Genomic DNA, 19,276 nt, shown 5'->3' on the forward strand with positions numbered 1-19,276 from the left:
TTTCTTTTATTGTGATGGAGGTCAGTCTGTGAGTGGCTTTGTCAGGCGACCCCAAGCACTATTAGACTAAGGGCGGGGCGGCAGATGGCACAGGTCCTATCCCCAATGCAGGATAGCCGGGTTCACTGTATTCCAGGGCCCCAATTCACAGGATTCTCATGCAAATATGCACTACCACCTATAGGAAAATCCAGATGTGTAAATTCTGGTGAAGGAGTGCAAATTAGTGCAAATCAGGTAAAACTAAAAACGAACATAGCATTTCCTTTCCAAGATAGATACCTAATGTTAGTTTCATATAGGAAGAAAAGTGTTCTTGAATGATGTCAATAGTTATTTTGTGAGCCTTTACTTATACTCCCTACCACCCTACCATAGGGAGTAAGTAGGAGTGAAGTGCTCTGTGAAAGACACAAAGTATATTAGACACAGACTGGCCTAATAAAAAGCAAATAAAAGTGTGTTCAAGTTCCTGCTATTATTTCTCTCTGCTATAATAGCCCTTTTAATCTTAATTTTTCCTTTTTAAAATATAGGTAACTAATGTCTCAAAATGCTTTAAAAAATCTGTACAGACTGTGGAAACTATGGACGTGACAAAGATGTCTCCATTAATTTCTAAAACTCATCTACAAAGAACAAAAAAATATTGAGTACTTAAAAAGTAAACATTTAACTTGAGTGGGCATAAAGAGAGTAAATGATTTCTAATTTTGTAAGAGATAAAAGATTTATAAGATAAACGTTTTTACACTAGACAAAAGATACAGAACATATGTCCATGTCTTCCCTTCCTTCGCCGCCATCTCCCCATCCCCACGTGAATATTTCCCTCTCTTCCACTGTGCTCCCTAGGTTGTCTGGGTAGATGTGTGGGCCACTTTGGTGGCCAGTCCTTTGAAGATACAGGTAATGGTGTGTTTATACTCATCGTAGACCAGCACAGTGTGCACTCAATATATCCTTTTTACACTGAATAAGATGCAATACATATGGGGAAACAGTGAAACAACCGGGGATAAAAGGTGCCTCTATTTTCTGCTTTTCAGAAAACGTTACGTTCTCTATGAAAAACCACCCTGAGGAAGACGGGTGACAGATCCTACCAAAATAAGTAGCAAACCACGACTACATACTCACAAGACTTGTGGGTCACTCCACTTTGTTAGACAGAGCTCCTCCAGCCTCTCTTCTTCATCCAAGATCTCCAAAATGGACTCTTTGAAAATTTTGATATCGGTTTCTAACTCTGACAGACTAGAAGAGTAGTTGTATGGAAATGATCAATAATATAAACTTACACATTTCACTACAAGAAAAGTGCCTTTTTAAAGTATCTTATCAAATTGATCACTTATACATTGATGGTAAACACTGACTTGTAAAAAAATTTTGATATTTACCACGCACATTAAGAATCAATTCCCAAACCAAAAATACATTAAAGACCCTAATGCAGCATTTCATGCAAAACAGCTTTTCAATAAACATTAGCCCGTGTGCCCTTTTTAGCTCAACTTCCCACCTAGGCTACTTTCCTATTTTGAAGACATGGAGAGTAAGTCGTTACCATTACCAAGACTAGTTGGTATTTTTAAAACAGGTAAGAAACATATTAATTTTGTATCTGAATTTATACAATGCATTTCACTGTTGTGTCTATCTCCCAAATAGGTAAATCACCTGTATTTACCTTTTGCCATTTTGTAGCAAGATGTGCAGTTTGCTTCTGTCTACAGAGGAATGTTTGGGATCCACTAAAGCTTCCAATGTCTCAAGGATCAGTGGTTGCAAAACGCTAAGTTTCCCCTGAAGAGTGCTGATCTAGATAACAACATGACCTTTCATAAGAATTAAAACAATCTTTTTAGAATACTCAGGGTCAGTGATCTATCTTCTGATTAAACACAAAAATCTGTAATGGCTGGGAACACGTCACTGCTGGAATGCTGACTCTGGACAATTCAAGAACTACATCTACCAGGTTATGAGATAAGCACACGTGATGTTGTCATCACCCGGCTTGCACTTGGTCAACAGGGAATCAGCTCTCATACAGTCTTCCCACATAAACACTCATTATGAAAGGAACACAGGACTGACAGACTAAAAGTAAACCTGCCATTCCACGGCTACAACACAAACTCTACAGTTGATAACCCATGTTCTCAGTCAACAGAATGCAGTTCAAAATTCCTATATAACAAACTCTTCTGAAAATCAAAACTTAACTTGGGACTTTAAAAAAACAAATCAGTGTCAAGTCAAAGTCTATTATTCAGGTATATAGAAGCATGACAGACATTCAGCAAGAAAGCACTGACAGAGCTATTCCAGTGGTTAAATATGGATATAACAGTTGGTACAGAGTGTAACAGAATTAAGCAGTAATTAGTAAAACTAGTTAATGACCTAAATCCCAGCATTTACTGTTGGTCTCAGCATGAGAACCGAGAGCTTCCTCAGCCTATGTAACCTGTCACTGACCCCTGGCTGCACCTTCTCTTCTCTCCGTCCCCTGCTCCAACTAGTCCCCATTGCATGGGCTCATACTAGCTTGAGCTCCTGCTTCATTAGCCCAGGTTGAGTGGGGGATGCAGCCATTTCCGGCTCCCTCAGTACAGCAGGGCAGACGAGAGAGAAGGGACGCAGGTTCACCCGGTCCTCACCCACTGTGTGTGCTCTTTCCCTGCTTCCATCCCTCACTCTGGTTAGCATGCTCCTAAAACTGTAGCATGCAGCTAGCTCCGGACACTAACCTAACGAGAAGGACAGATAATGAACAATCTGTGGGGGCCAGGAGGCCAGTGACCATCCTTGTTCAGGGCCTGACAGGGTCTCCAAACACTCAGTGACTATCAACATAATGGGGGAGTCATTAGAAGAATTACACGTGGCTCCTAGGTCAAACTACGTCTCAAACAGTGGCATCACTAGCTGTCTCAAACAAAGCATTGTACAAACAGAGTGATGTGGAAAGTATTAGAATGATCTGATGAGTGATCTGAGCTATAACATTTATTATGTATATGCGGTTTTACAATATACAATTTAGTTACAGAATAAAATGGAATATATTTAAAACTTTTTTGATATGTTCTCTTGTATGATACTTAGGATGTTAAATATTTTGAATTATCACCCCCGAATACAGTTATCAACACTGCACAAAGGACAGCCAACTTAAAATGTGCTTAAGGGAATGTCCTAATAGGACTCTTAAAGAAACTTTGTAAACTATACCTAGGGACCTTAGATCTATTTGATTGGGTCATATAGCTTAAGAATTAACTTCTTTCAGTTGTGGTTTATATACACAATGGAATACTACGTGGCAATGAGAAAGAATGAAATATGGCCTTTTGTAGCAACGTGGATGGAACTGGAGAGTGTGATGCTAAGTGAAATAAGCCATACAGAGAAAGACAGATACCATATGGTTTCACTCTTATGTGGATCTTGAGAAACTTAACAAACTCATGGGGGAGGGGAAGAAAAAAAAAAGAGGTTAGAGTGGGAGAGAGCCAAAGCATGAGAGACTGTTAAAAACTGAGAACAAACTGAGGGTTGATGGGGGGTGGGAGGGAGGGGAGGGTGGGTGATGGGTATTGAGGAGGGCACCTTTTGGGATGAGCACTGGGTGTTGTATGGAAACCAATTTGACAGTAAATTTCATATATTGAAAAAAAAAAAAAAGAATTAACTTCTTTCTCTATACAGGACCCTTAGAGATGTTTTTGTTTGGAGGCAGGGTGTGGTTAGGGAAAGTGCCATTGCAACAATACCAACTTTGTCTTAAACAAGACAAAGAACAGGGACACTCAGTCGGTTAAGCATCCAACTCCAGCTCAGGTCATGATCTCACCATTTGTGGGTTCAATCCCCATATCGGGCTCTGTGCTGACAGCTCAGAGCCTGGAGCCCGTTTTGGATTCTGTGTCTCCCTCTCCTTCTGGCCCTCCCCCCACTTGTGCTGTCTCTGTCTCTCAAAAATAAATAAATGTTAAAAAAAAATTTTTAATAAACAAGAACAAATTCAAGAAGCTAAATAAAAATATAGGCTTACCCAATATTGTAGGAGTGCTTCTATAGCCCTGAACTCAAAAGGTAAAGGGTATGTGACAAGTTGTCCTTCTCCAGCCAACTGTGACGGGAGTTCCCGGAATAGCCATTGCTCTAAATTTAAATTCCGATAATCTAGTATCAGAAGACACTCTGGAGTTATCACAGCTTTCAAATACTGTAAAAAAAAGAAATCATATATATGTATACACAAACACATACACATGCACATATGCAAGTTATAGAGATGCAGGAGAAGAGTAACAGCCATAAAGTAGGGTTTAATACTTTTTTAAACTTGGATTAAGCCTAAACCATTGTTAATTAGGTTTTTTTTTTAAAAACCCTAAAATATACTTTTTAAAGAAAGGAAGCCTAAAATATATGTAAGTCTTGATACCTCTAACCCTCAACAGAACGGGAATCAAACTACATATGAAGACTTACGGGTAATCATGAGAGTAACAGGGAACAAAGAAAAGGTTTTCTTAAAAGTCACGTTTTGGTGGACTTTCAGAAATGACTTAATCCTGATTAGTTTGGCTGAAATGGGAAAGTTGCCTTTTTAAAATGTTACCAAAACATATTAAGCTATTTGAAAATATAAAGACAAAACATAATCTTAATGCTCTAATTTAGAACACCATGAAATTAGAAATTTATTCTAAAGACTGGCATCCTTTTAGTGAGAAGAGTCATATGGACAGGTAGCCTGTGGCCACTGTATTAGTGACATAAAAATTAGAGATTTTTCACATTTTTTTCCTAACGTTTTATGACATTTTTTTATACGGAAAAGTTGAAAAATCACAGTGAACACCTACATACATATCATTTAGACTGTATAATTAGCATTCTGCTAAATTTGCTTTATCACACACTTCTCCATCAAAGAGATAATTTTTTGAAAATTATCAGGGGAAAGAGTTATTTTAATTCCAGTATACTTAACACAGTGTCATGTTAGTTCCAGGTGTACAATATAGTGACTCAGCAACTGTGTATGTTACTCAGTGTTCATCATTGTAAGTGTACTCTTAATGCCCTTCACCTCTTTCACCCATCCCCCCCCCCCACCCTCTCCACACTGGTGACCACCAGTGTGTTCTCTGTAGCTAAGAGTCTGGTTTTTTGGTTTGTGTCTTTTTTACTTTGTTCATTTTTGTTTCTTAAATTCCACATGAGTGAATACATACGGCACCTATCTTTCTGACTTTTTTCACTTACCATTACATTCTCTAGCTCCATCCATGTTGTTGCAAATAGCAAGATTTAATACTTTCTTATGGCTAATATTCCATTGTGTGTGTATACCTCACTTCCTTTATCCATTCATCTACTGATGAACACCTGGGTTGCTTCCATAATTTGGTTATTGTAAATAATGCTGCTATAAACACAGGGGTGCATATATCTTTTCAAGTTAGTGTTTTCGTTTTCTTTGGGTTAATACCCAGTGGTGTGATTGCTGAATCATAGGGTAGTTCTATTTTTAACTGTTTCAGGGATCTCCACACTGTTTTCCACAATGGCTGTACCAGTTTGCATTGCCACCAATAGTGCACGAGGTTCCTTTCTCTCCACATTCTCACCAACACCTGCTGTTTCTTGCATTTTTGATTTTAGCCATTCAGATAGCTGTGAGATAATATCTCACTGTGGTTTTGATTTGTATTTCCCTGATGATGAGTGATGTTCAACACCTTTTCATGTGTCTGTTGGCCATCTGTATGTCTTCATTGGAAAAATGTCTGTTCATGTCTCTGCTCATTTTTTAATTGGATTATTTGGTATTTTTGGTGTTGAGCACGGGTTGGAGATAGTACCAGAAGTGCCAGGCCCTGGGGAACAAGGGAAACTACACTGCAGACACTACACAGGACCTCTTCTTCATAAGAACATTCCCTTCAAGGACAGGAGATGTAGCTGACTTTCCTACACACAGAAACAGGTGGAGATACTCATACAGAATGAGAAGACAGGGAATTTGCCCCAAGTAAAAGAACAGGACAAGGCCATAGCCAGAGATCTAAATAAAACAGATATAGGTAACAAAGCTGATGGAGAATTTAAAACAATGATCATAGGGATACTCAATGGACTTAAGAGTGGACAACATCAGTGAGACCCTTGACAAAGAGATGAGGAAACATAAAGAGATAAAGGGCTCAATACGTGAAATGAGAAACATTTCGCTTGATGGAATAAACAGCAGGCTGAAGAAGCCGAGGAATGAATTAATGACCTAGAAGACAGAAAAATGTAACCAAGCTGTACAAAAGGGAGAACAAAGAATTGTGCAACAGGAGAAGAGCCTCAGGGAACTCAGTGACTCCATCAAACATAGTAACATTCGTATTACGGGAGCCCCAAAAGAGGAGAGACAAAAGGAGGTAGAGAATTTATCTGAAGAAAAATAGCTGAAAACTTCCCTAATGTGGGGAAGGAAACAGATATCCAGATTCAAGAGGCACAGAGAACTCCCAACAAAATCAACATAAGTATATCCACACAAAGACCTATTGTGATTAAAATGGCAAAATACAGTGATAAAGAAATAATATTAAAAGCAGCAAGGGGCGCCTGGGTGGCGCAGTCGGTTAAGCGTCCGACTTCAGCCAGGTCACGATCTCATGGTCCGTGAGTTCGAGCCCCGCGTCACGCTCTGGGCTGATGGCTCAGAGCCTGGAGCCTGTTTCCGATTCTGTGTCTCCCTCTCTCTCTGACCCTCCCCCGTTCATGCTCTGTCTCTCTCTGTCCCAAAAATAAATAAAAACGTAAAAAAAAAAAAAAAAAAAAAAAAAAGCAGCAAGACAACAGAAGACAGTTACATACAAAGGAAACTCCATAAGCCTAGCAACAGATTTTTTTCAGCAGAAATTTTCCAAGACAGAGAGATGGCATGACACATTCAAAGTACAAAATGGGAGAAACCTGCTGCCAAGAAAGAATACTCTATCCAGGGGCTCCTGGGTGGTTTAGTTGGTTGAGCGTCTGACTTTGGCTCAGGTCATGATCTCACAGTTCGTGACTGCGAGCTCTACATTAGGTTCTGTGCTAACTCTCAGAGCCTGTAGCCTGCTTCAGATTCTGTATCTCCCTCTCTCTCTTCCCCTCCCCCGCTTGTACTCTGTCTCTCAGAAACAAATAAATATATTTTTTTAATTTTTTTTAATGTTTTATTTATTTTTGAGACAGAGCATGAACGGGGGAGGGGCAGAGAGAGAGAGGGGGAGACAGAATCGGAAGCAGGCTCCGGGCTCTGAGCCATCAGCCCAGAGCCCGACGCGGGGCTCGAACTCGCGGACCGCGAGATCGTGACCTGAGCTGAAGTCGGACGCTTAACCGACTGCGCCACCCAGGCGCCCCTGAATATTTTTAAAATATTAAAAAAGAGAATACTCTATTCAGCAAGGCTGTCATTCAGAACTGAAGTAGAGATAAAGAGTTACCCAGGCAAACAAAAACTAAAGGAACTCATGGCCACTAATCCAATCCTGCTAGAAATGTTAAAGGGGAATCCTTGACTGCAAAGGAAAGACCAAAAATGACAGTATGAAGGTAAGAAACACAAAATCAGTAAAAATGAACATTTCTGGAAAAAAAAATCAGTCAAGAAACTCACAGAATAAAAGGACGTAAAATATGACATGTATACCTAAAATGTGGGGGCGGGAGGGGAGTAAAGAATGGGTCCAAACTTAAATGACCATCAACTTAATACAGACTGCAAAAGACGTTGTATATAAACCTAATGATAACCAGAAATCAAAACCAGTGATATGAAAAAAATAAAGAGAAAAGACTCCAAGTATATCACAAAAGAAACCCAGCAAACCATGAAAGAAAGAAAGGATCAGAGAAAACCTTCAGAAACAACCACAAATCGTATAAATGGCATAAATACATTGTTTTGAATGTAAATGAACTACACACTCCAATCAAAAGACACAGAGTAACAGAATGGATTAAAAAAAAAAAAAAGACCAATCTATATGCTGTCCGTAAGAGACGCATTTTAGACCTAAAAATACACGCAGATCGAAAGTGAGGGGGTGGAAATATTTGTCGTGTGCATGGAAGTGAAAAGAAAGCTGGGATAGCAAGATTTAGCTCACATAGAATAGATCTTGAGAATGTAACTGGGGCACCTGGGTGGCTCACTCTGCTGAATGCCCGACTTTGGCTTAGGTCATGATCTTGTGCCTCATGAGTTTGAGCCCTGCATCAGGCTCTGTGCTGACAGCTTATACCCTGGAGCCTGCTTTGAGCTCTGTGTCTCCTTCTCTCTCTGCCCCTCCCCTGCTCACACTCTGTCTCTATCTCTCAAAAATAAACAAACTTAAAGTTTTCAAAAACAAACAAAAACTGGGGTGCCTGGGTAGCTCGGTCGGTTAAGCGTCCGACTTCGACTCAGGTCATGATCTCACGGTCCGTGGGTTCGAGCCCTGCATCAGGCTCTGTGCTGACAGCTCAGAGCCTGGAGCCTGTTTCCGATTCTGTGTCTCCCTCTCTCTCTGCCCCTCCCCTGTTCACGCTCTGTCTCTCTCTGTCCCAAAAATAAATAAACGTTAAAAAAAAATTTAAAAAAAACAAAAAACAAAGACTGTAGTAAGAGACGAAGAGGGACACTATATAATTATAAAAGGGACAATACAACAAGAAGATGTAACAATTGTAAATATTAACACACCCAACATGGAAGCAACCAAATACATAAAATAGTTAAACATAAAGGAACTAAGTGAGAATAATACAATAAAAATAGGGGACTTTAACACCTTACTTATATCAATGGACAGATCATCCAATCAGAAAATCAACAAGTTAGGGGCGCCTGGGTGGCTCAGTCGGTTGAACGGCCGACTTCAGCTCAGGTCAGGATCTTGCGGTCCGTGAGTTCGAGCCCCGTGTCAGGCTCTGTGCTGACAGCTCAGAGCCCAGAACCCACTTCCGATTCTGTGTCTCCCTCTCTCTCTGCCCCTCCCCTGCTCACGCTCTCTCTCTCTCTCTCTCTCTCAAACATAAACATTAAAAAAAAATAATAAAAGAAAATCAACAAGTTAGGTGATGGGCATTGAAGAGGGAATCTTTTGGGATGAGCACTGGGTGTTGTATGGAAGCTAATTTGACAATAAATTTCAGATATTTAAAAAAAAAATCAACAAGGAAACAATGGCTTTTCTTTTTTTTTTTTTTGAGAAAAAGAGAGAGAGGCAGAGAGAGAATCCCAAAAGAGGCAGAGAGAGAGAAAGAAGAGAGAAAGAGAGAGAGAGAGAGAGAGAGAGAGAGAGAGAAAGAGAGAGAAAGAGAGAGAAAGAGAGAGAAAGAGAGAGAGAGAGAGAGAAAGAAACAGGGCTCGAGATTACCTGATGTGGGACTCAAATTCACGAACCATGAGACCACAACCTGAGCCGAAGTCAGATGCTTAAGGACTGAGCCACCCAGCACCTGGAAACCATGGCTTTGAATAACACACTGGACCGCATGTATTTAACAGATATATTCAGAACATTCCATCCTAAAACAGCACAATACACATTCTTTCCAAGTGCACATGGAACATTCTCCAGAATAGATCACATATTAGGCAAAAAAAACAAGCCTCAACAAATTGAAAAAGATCAAATTCATACCATGCATCTTTTCTGATCATAACACTATGAAACTAGAAATCAACCATAAGAACAAACCTGGAAAGAACACAAATACATGGAGGTTAAATAATATGCTACTCAACAATGAATGGTCAAACAGGAAACAAAAGAAGAAAGCTGGAAACAAAGTGCATGGAAACAAGTGAAAATGAATACACAATGGTCCAAAATCTTTCGGATGCAGCAAAAATGGTCCTAAGAGGGAAATATACAGCAATACAGGCCTGCCTGAAGAAGAACAATCTCAAATAAACAACCTAACCTTACACCTGAAGAAGCTAGATAAAGACTAACAAAGCCTAAAGCCAGCAGAAAAAAGGAAATAAAGATTAGACCAGAGAGAACTATAAGCCAATATCTCTGTGAACACAGATGCAAAAATCCTCAACAAAATACCAGCAAACCAAATTCAACAATAAATCAAAACAATCATTTACTATGATCAAGTGGAAATTATTCCTGGGATGCAAGGGTGATTCAATATTTGCAAATCAATCAACATGATACATGACATCCACAAGAGAAAGAATAAAAACCATACGATCATTTCAACAGATGCAGAGAAAGCATTTGACGAAGTACAACATCCATGATAAAAATCCTCCACAAAGTAGGTTTAGAGGGAACATACCTCAACATAATAAAGGCCATATATGAAAAACTCACAGCGAACATCATCCTCAATGGTGAAAAACTGAGAGCTTTTCCACTAAGATCAGGAACAAGAATGTGCTTGCTCACCACTTTTACTCAACATAGTACTGGAAGTCCTAGCCACAGCAATCAGACAACAAAAAGAAATAAATTATCCAATTTGGCAAGGAATAAGTAAAACTTCCACTATTTGCAGATGATGTGATACTACATATAGAAAACCCTGAGGACTCCACCACAAAACTGCTAGAGCTGATACACGAATTCAGTAAAGTCGCAGGGTACAAATCAATGTAAAGAAATCTGTCCATTTCTATACACTGATGATGAAGCAGCAGAGACAGAAATTAGGAAAAAAAATCCCATTTACAATTGCATGAAAAATGATAAGATACTGGGGCACCTAGGTGGCTCAGTAAGTTGAGCATCCAACTTCAGCTCAGGTCATGATCTTATGAGTTTGAGCCCCACACTGGGCTCTATGCTGACAGCTCAGAGCCTAGAGCCTGCTTTGGATTCTATGTCTCCCCTCTCTCTGCCCTCTCCCCTGCTCTCTCTCTCGCTCTCTCAAAATAAGTATTAAAAAATTAAAAAAAAAAAAAAAGATACCTTGGAATAAATGTAACCAAAGAGGTGAAAGACCTGTACTGGAAACTATAAAACACTGATGAAAGAAGAAATTCAAGACAACACAAAGAAATGGAAAGACATTCCATGCTCATGGATTGGAAGGATAAATACTGTTAAACTGTCTATACTACACCAAACAATCTGTACATTTAATGCAATCCCTATCAAAATACCAACAGCATTTTTCACAGAGCTAGAACAAACAGTCCTAAAATTTGTGCAGAACCACAAAAGACCCTGAAATAGCCAAAGCAATCTTGAAAAAGCAAAGCAAAACGGGAGGCATCACAATTCTGGATTTCAAGTTGTATTTCAAAGCTGCAGTAGTCAAAACAGTAGGGTACTGGCACAAAAACAGACACACAGACCAATGGAACAGAATAGAAAGCCCAGAAATAAACACACAGTTATATAGTTAATTAATGTTTGACAAAGCAGGAAAGAATAGCCAATGGGAAAGACAGTCTCTTCAACAAATGGTGCTGGGAAAACTAGACAGCAACATGCAAAAGAATGAAACTGGACCACTTTCTTACACCATACACAAAAACAAATTCAAAATGGATTAAAGACCTAAACATGAGACCTGAAACCACAAAACCCCTAGGAGAGAACACAGGCAGTAAGTATCTTTTTTGCCATTGGCTATAGTAACATTTTTCTAGACATGTCTCTTGAGGTAAGGAAACAAAAACAAAAATAAACTAATGGGACTACATCAACATAAAAAGCTCCTGCAGAGCAAACAGAGGAAACAATGAACAAAACCAAAAGGCAACCTATGGAATGAAAGAAGATATTTGCAAATGACATATCCAATAAAGGGTTAGTGTCTAAAAGAACCAATAAAACTCAATACCCAAGAAATAAATAGTTCAAATAAAAATGGGCAAAAGACATGGGCAGACGTTTCTCCAAAGAAGACATACATCTTCTCCAAAGAAGATGGCTAACAGGCACACGAAAAGATGCTCATTATCACTTATTATTAGGGAAACACAAATCAAAACTACAAGGAGATAACACCTCACACCTGTCAGAATGGCTAAAATCAACAACACAAAAAACAAGAGATGCTGGAGGAGAATGTGGAGAAAAAGGAACCTCATGCACTGTTGGTGGAAATGCAAACTGGTGCAGCCACGTGGCAAACAGTGCGGAGGTCCCTCAAAAAGGTAAAAATAGAACTACCCTATGATCCAGTAATTGCACTACTAGGTATTCACCCAAAGAATACAAAAATACTGATTTGAAGAGATACATGTGCTGCTATGTTTATAGCAGATTATTTACAATAGTCAAGATATGGAAGCAGCCCAAATATCTGATTGATGAGTGGATAAAGAGATGAGATATATACATATATTATTCAGCCATAAAAAATAATGAAATCCTGCCATCTGCAAAGATATGGATGGAGCTGAAGAGTATAATGCTAAGTGAAGTAAGTCAGAGAAAGACAAATACCCTGCAATTTCACTCATATATGGAATTTAAGAAAGAAAAAAAAAGGAGCAAAGGGGGAAAAAAAAGAGACAAACCAAGAAACTAAGATTCCTTAACTGTAGACAACAAACTGATGGTCACCAGAGGGGTAGGTGGGTGGAGGGATGGGGACAACAGGTCATGGGGATTAAGGACTGCACTTGTCATGATGAGCACTGGTGATTAAAGTAAAAATTTTTTAAAAAATCAATAAAAATGTTGCTGGTATTTTCACAGGGATTGCATAAATCTGCAGATTGCTTCTGGAAGTCTGGACATTTTTAACTATTTGCTCCCCCCATCCATGAGCATGGAATATCTTTCCATTTTTTCATGTCATCTTGAATTTCTTTTATCAACGTTTTATTTCTAGGTATTTTATTATTTTTGGTATTATTGTTATTACTATTTCTGATACAATTGTAAACGGGACTGTTTAATTTCTCTACTACTTCGTTATTAGTGTACAGAAATGCAATGGATTTCTGTCTGTTGATCTTGTATCCTGTGATTTACTGAATTCACATATCAGTTCTTGTAGTTTTTTGGTGGACAAAGATACTTTTTTAAAAGGTTCTAGCTATCAATAACAAAAGTGAAGAATATTTTCTGAAGACTGCTTCCATTATTAGTTTTTTTAAAAATTCTAGTTAAAACGACAGAAATCTGCCATCAAAGACTTTTTAAAGAAAGCAAGTCTCATGTCTACTTGAGGGCCAATACCATTGAGAACCATGTCTCATCTATTTCTGAACTCTAGACATTAGCCCATCCAAATTACATAGGTTCAAATTTATTCTGAATCACTAAGGAAAATTACATTGTATTTAGTGTACTCTGAGTAGACGGGAGAAGACTTTGTTTTAGAAAGCTTTCTGTTGAAATAAAAATATAAGTTAAGATTATAAATTTTAAGGGATATTCCTGGGCTATTTGAAGACCCAGAATATATGTTCTTGGTGGCTAAAGTTATGCTATGATGACACATAACTGTATACAACTGAAAATGTCTATTATAATCAAGATTCTTTCTCCTACCATTTCAGAAACTAGAAACCAAATTCCAACAGCGAGAATAGAGACTGCAGTCAGAACTCTGCCAACACAAAATAGAGCAAGAGTCATGCCTGCTGAACATATGTACAGAACCCACGGAAGAGTTACGCTCATAATGACACGTCATGTTATCAAGTACCCTAGGTCTCACACATCCATTGTCAGTACAAAGGTACTTTTCACCTAGATACTGATCAAGACAGCTAGGAAGCAGGAAAGGACAATGACATAAAAACCCTTTACCTCCATTCTCATGATAATTCTATTGTTTCTTGTTGTGATGCTCATCACGTGCTGAAACCTCAAATCTCTGGCTTGAAGACCTAATTCTTGATATAAGTCAGTTTTCTTCTTTTCTATAAAAGAAAGATTTTTAACAAAAAGCGTGGGCCAAACCAATAAAGTGAGGAGTTTAGTTTTGTATCAGAGCACCCCTCCCACCACCAAGATCACTTTCTACTACCAGAAACAAGCCAAAATTAGTCTTTTTAGTGGCCATTTTAGCCTCAAAACAAATTCAAGTAAACTTGGTCAAACTCTAATAATTCTTTTTTGGTCTTATCCATACTTCATAAAATGTCTTTGTACACAGAAGCCCCCGGGGACCAAAATAACCACAGCCATACATGATTAGGACTCATGGTATTGATTTCAAGCTCTAGAGACGGACCACCTTTTTTTGTTTTTTGTTTTTTGTTTTAATACATATTGTAAAGAACTACATTTCCTGTTTTCTATCTTCAGTATTTTATTTTTAAAAAAAAATTTTTTTTTTCAACATTTATTTATTTTTGGGACAGAGAGAGACAGAGCATGAACGGAGGAGGGGCAGAGAGAGAGGGAGACACAGAATCGGAGACAGGCTCCAGGCTCTGAGCCATCAGCCCAGAGCCCGATGCGGGGCTCGAACTCACAGACTGCGAGATCGTGACCTGGCTGAAGTCGGACGCTTAACCGACTGCGCCACCCAGGCGCCCCTATCTTCAGTATTTTAAATCTGTGAAGAGATAATTCAACTTTCTTGGTTCTTGGACTAACAGAAAATGAGAAAATAAAGTCAGTTCTTCACTAGATTCTCCTACCTGAAAACTAAACTTACTACCTAAGAGAAAGCATGATGGATGAAGAAACTCAAGAAACGATATGGTTACAGTAGCATCTGTACTTGTAGTGTCAAATCACACCTGTGACAGAGCTCGAAGTACAACAGTCATTTGAAGGACATAATGAGCAAAACACACCCAAAATATCCCACCAGGATCTCAGCAATGGCAGGGACAGGATCATGGGGTTGGAAGCACATGAGAGATCTGCGGCCAGCATCTGAGGTCAGACAGTAAAGCGATGCTTAGTGTCATTTTAAAAAGTAACTGTCCATCAGCAGCAGAGTCCGTCTAGTGCCCTGTCCTTCCTGTCTTCTGTCACCCATTGCCACTGCAATGTCAATAGTATTCTGTAAGTCTGTCTTACATGTGGAACAGAAGATGTGTATGTAGACTAGGGCAGTGAAAGGGAGACTAAAGAGAAATTAAATGCACTCCAGCTGCATACCAGCCTCTGCTCTCAAAATATCCCTTTAACATCTGGTTAGAGAGGAAGTGGCTCCTGACAAAAAACCAAAAACCAATTCTGGGAGAATTGTCCAGGTACTGCCAGTTTCAATTAGGACAGATGGACAAATGCTGAAGACAGATCTCTTTCAATATATCCACATACGCAAAGAAAATCCTACTCAAAACACTACAATTTTTTAATTTCCATCAGATTCATTCACTGATTAAAAAAGAAAAGTAATTTACAAAAAAATTAAACATACTCACCAAAAGAAGTAACGTTTCCCTCTTTGTCAAATTTTGTCTGAAGAAAGATAATAAAAACAAAATATTATTTTCTCCCAAATGAGACTACTTATAGTATTATACCATATGGTATTATATCTCCCAAATACAAAAAAAAAATGCACAGATAAACCATAACAGCTTCTTTAGGTTAAATTCGGTTAGGAGTTAAGGTTTAAAAGAATCTCTTTCATTTGCGAGGATAAATGTGACCTTGGATTAACTTTCTGTCTTGGTTCCACTGGAAATCTGATAAAGGAGTATCAATGGGTCATAGGCAACATTGCTTCTGGTAAAAATGCCTGATACCTGCTAGACCGCACAGGACCAGGAAGACTGTGGACAAATTAGCAACCTCGTGGGAAGCCATGGCTCTGCTTTTCCTGGAGCATGGCTGCTCTTGTAACTGGCCGCGTTCCTCGCGGAAGCCCTGGGTGGGCCCTGGAGCTGGTTATAGGAGACACCGGCACTACAAGGTGTGGGGATTCTGAGCCAAGGTGTAACTCATACCCACCTTTAAGAACATCAACTCCTTGTACCTGAGCTGTCACAAGGGGTCCAGAGAAGCTGCTGGATGGCTACAAGGGCTTCTTTTGAAGAGGACACATCTGGCGCTGCCCTTCTGTGTTTCCTTTCCTTTATCCTTCTGAGTAGACTGAAACCAACTGTGGCTCATCTTGTGAATCTAAGGATCTACTGGAGGCTATCAAGTCTCTCTGGTGAGTGTAGGGGAATCAATAATGATTTACTGAAAAGGCCTCTTCTGATAGTTTGAAGAGAGGACACAATGCAGAAAATCTACCTATTTCCCAGAAAGCAGAGGGAACATTTTTCTACAATACTTGTCCACAAGTACTGAATACTTGTCAAGTTTGAATGTGTCAAATAACATTTAATGAATCACTATATACTAGGCTGCACTAATTACTGTTAAATATGCATTTCCAGAAAGACCCTAAGATATAGTTGACGCAACAAATGCTGGGTTATTACCATGGAAACGTACGCATGCTGTGTTAACAGCAAAAGAACAACATCCCACAGTATATATTTTAGCTGGTTTCTCATGAGCAAGGTAAGGTCAACATAAATATGAGTACCATAAGCCATCAAAGGGCAAATTTACATCAAAAGGAACTATTTTGTGTAATACAGACTAGGTTTCCTTAATTTCACAAATACACATACCAGCTGAAGAAAGTTTGAAAATAAAGTAAAATAAAACTAATCACCCCAAATGACAAATTTTGGAGAAAGCCATGCCAATATTTTACTAAACGTTCTCCCAGCCTTTTTCCTCTTCAATACACTCATGTTACACACACTTCTTTGCAGTCATGCCTCCTTTTCCAACTTAACGATATATGAATACTTTTGCAGGTCAATATTCATCATTTTTTCTTTAATATTTTGATAAAGATCATACAAACTATGATTTAAAAAACATGTTTATCTTATAAAGTAACATCACCTAGAAAATGAGCTGATTAGTGAGCTCTCCTTTCAAGTAGTATCAACTGATTTTCTTAAGTGTTTTTGGTACACAATTTCACCTGCAAAGAACCTTCTTTCAGTATTTAATTTCTGAATTTATTCTTAAAAATTTTTTTAATGTTTATTCTTGAGAGAGAGAGAGGGAGAGGGAGAGAGAGAGAGAGATTGTGAATGGGGGGAGGGGCAGAGAGGGAGGGAGACACAGAATCTGAAGCCAGCTCCAGGCTCTGAGCTGTCAGCACGGAGCCCGACATGTGGCTCAAACTCACAGACCATGAGATCATGACCTGAGCTGAAGTCGGAGACTTAACTGACTGAGCCACCCAGGCACCCCTGCTTCGTACAGTTTATAAAGAAAAGTTCTTATGTTCATAAGCCTGAATAATCATGATGATAATGGCTAATATATATCAAGCTCTTACCATGTGAGGCACTGTTTTAACGGTTTTATGCCTCTTCCTTATTGATGTATAGAGATGCAACAGACTTCTGCACCTTGATTTTATATCCTGTGACTTAGTAAATTTATGTGTTAATTAGTTCTAGCAATTTTTTGGTGGAGTCTTTCAGGTTTCCCACCTAGAGTACCATGTTGTCTGCAAATAGTGAAAGCTTGACTTCTTCCTTGCTGATTTGAATGCTTTTTATTTCTTTTTGTTGTCTGATTACTGAGGCTAGGACTTCCGGTGCTGTATTAAACAGTAATGGTAAGAGTGGACATCTTTGTATTATTCCTGAATCTTAAGGGTTTCACACACAGTTGAGAGTTAATTTGAACTTCACTAGGTACTATTACCCCCAGCGTATACCAATGAGAAAACTAAGGCACAAAAATGTTATCACACCTTGTCCAAGTCTGCCCAGTTAACAGAGGTAGAGCTGAGTTCTGAATTTAGGAATGCTCGTTCAGAACAGGCACATTTTTTTAAATTCAACTGTTGTTTTGAAAAAGTTAAAGCCCTACAAAAAAAGCTGCAATATCTTACAACCAAACCCTGTGCAACTTTCACCTAGAGTCCTCTTTTGCTACGATTCTGCCCCAATGACCTATTTCTCTTTCTTAGATACGTGTCTGTGATACACATTATTCTTATTATTTTACTCATTTCCCCCCCTGAATCATTTCAGATCATCGCAGAGATCATGAACCTTTAAAGCATACACTCTTGGGGCGCCTGGGTGGCTCAGTCAGTTAAACGTCCGGCTTCAGCTTGCTCGGGTCATGATCTCGCGGTCCGTGAGTTCGAGCCCCGCGTCGGGCTGTGTGCTGACAGCTCGGAGCCTGGAGCTGCTTCAGATTCTGTGTCTCCCTCTCTCTCTGCCCCTCCCCCATTCATGCTCTGTCTCTGTCTCAAAAATAAATAAACATTAAAAAAAAAAAGCATACACTCTTAAACACTACACTTTTTCATTTCAACATGCTTCTGCATATATTGTATTGCATAGCACGGGTTTAAGCCCCTGTATGGCCAACAGCCTTCAAGGACTTCTAAACATATTCACGGGGAAATCTTGAGGAGGCAGTGAGGAGCTGTGATTTGAACGACCAGTTCTAGTATCAAAAGAAGACCTCCACATTCAACACCGAAGTTTCAAGGCTGCTCTTAAGCAAATCTAGCTGGCACTCAGGTCACCAAACAAAACACAAAGACAACATGACTTACAAGTATAATGATTCACTATGAAACAAAAAATAAGTATTATCTTGGCTGACCAGTCCACCCCAGTTAACTTAATAAGTACGGGAAGTACTTTCTTTAAGTTATCAAATGTACCATCCATACTCACCACAGTAAACACCGGGGCTACGCTGGCTAAAGTGGCTTGAGAGACATCAGAAGTTCTAAACCGGTGCATTTCACCTGAAGAATAAATCAAGGAATTCTCTGTGGTCATACAACAGGTTTCAACGTATGGCTAAGATAGAGAGCTCTTATAGTATGCGGAAGTCTTCAGACTATTTTTTGGAAACATTTTTCCTAGAGGAATGAGGAATTCCTAGAGGAATGTCCCTTTTAACACTTGTAGGTGATTATATTAGATCTGGCAGGGAATGATTTTTAAAAGTAATGGCTTAGGTGAGGTACTAGAATAATTTACGGATTCCAACCACCTTTTTTCTAATGATTACTGCTATCTCAGAGTTGAATGCACAAACGTATAACACTGTTCTGAGATTAAAAGAAAATGTCCATCTTTTTTTGCAGAATTTAAAAAGGCTTCTCATGAAAATTATATTGGTAGACATATTTTAGAAAACACATTGCAAGTAAAACCCGTTTCAGCATTCTAGGATCAGGATTATTGGATCTCTAAGTCATGAAACCTATAGATTTTACCTCCACGTATTAACTTTTCCACACATATACTTTACACAGTAAATACTTATGTGATAGCCCA

The 19,276-nt window shown here is 39.0% G+C and overlaps 1 protein-coding gene across 6 annotated transcripts in view; it reads right to left on the bottom strand.

Moving 5' to 3' along the window:
- The window catches only part of MRS2 (magnesium transporter MRS2), a 41,561-nt gene that overhangs the window by 20,759 nt on the left and 1,526 nt on the right, over positions 1 to 19,276 (bottom strand). For all 6 annotated transcript variants that reach the window (XM_040460733.1, XM_040460729.1, XM_040460730.1 and 3 more), the window contains exons 2-7: positions 18,665 to 18,738; positions 15,365 to 15,401; positions 13,788 to 13,900; positions 4,067 to 4,240; positions 1,694 to 1,824; positions 1,141 to 1,257 (exon numbers count right to left, since the gene is read on the bottom strand). In XM_040460733.1, the coding sequence (XP_040316667.1) occupies positions 1,141 to 1,257; positions 1,694 to 1,824; positions 4,067 to 4,240; positions 13,788 to 13,900; positions 15,365 to 15,401; positions 18,665 to 18,738 (646 nt within the window). The remainder of the gene's footprint in view (positions 1 to 1,140; positions 1,258 to 1,693; positions 1,825 to 4,066; positions 4,241 to 13,787; positions 13,901 to 15,364; positions 15,402 to 18,664; positions 18,739 to 19,276) is intronic.

Source organism: Herpailurus yagouaroundi, unplaced genomic scaffold (assembly GCF_014898765.1).
Source record: "Herpailurus yagouaroundi ecotype Mexico unplaced genomic scaffold, PumYag 250, whole genome shotgun sequence".
NCBI classification, from domain to species: domain Eukaryota; kingdom Metazoa; phylum Chordata; class Mammalia; order Carnivora; family Felidae; genus Herpailurus; species Herpailurus yagouaroundi.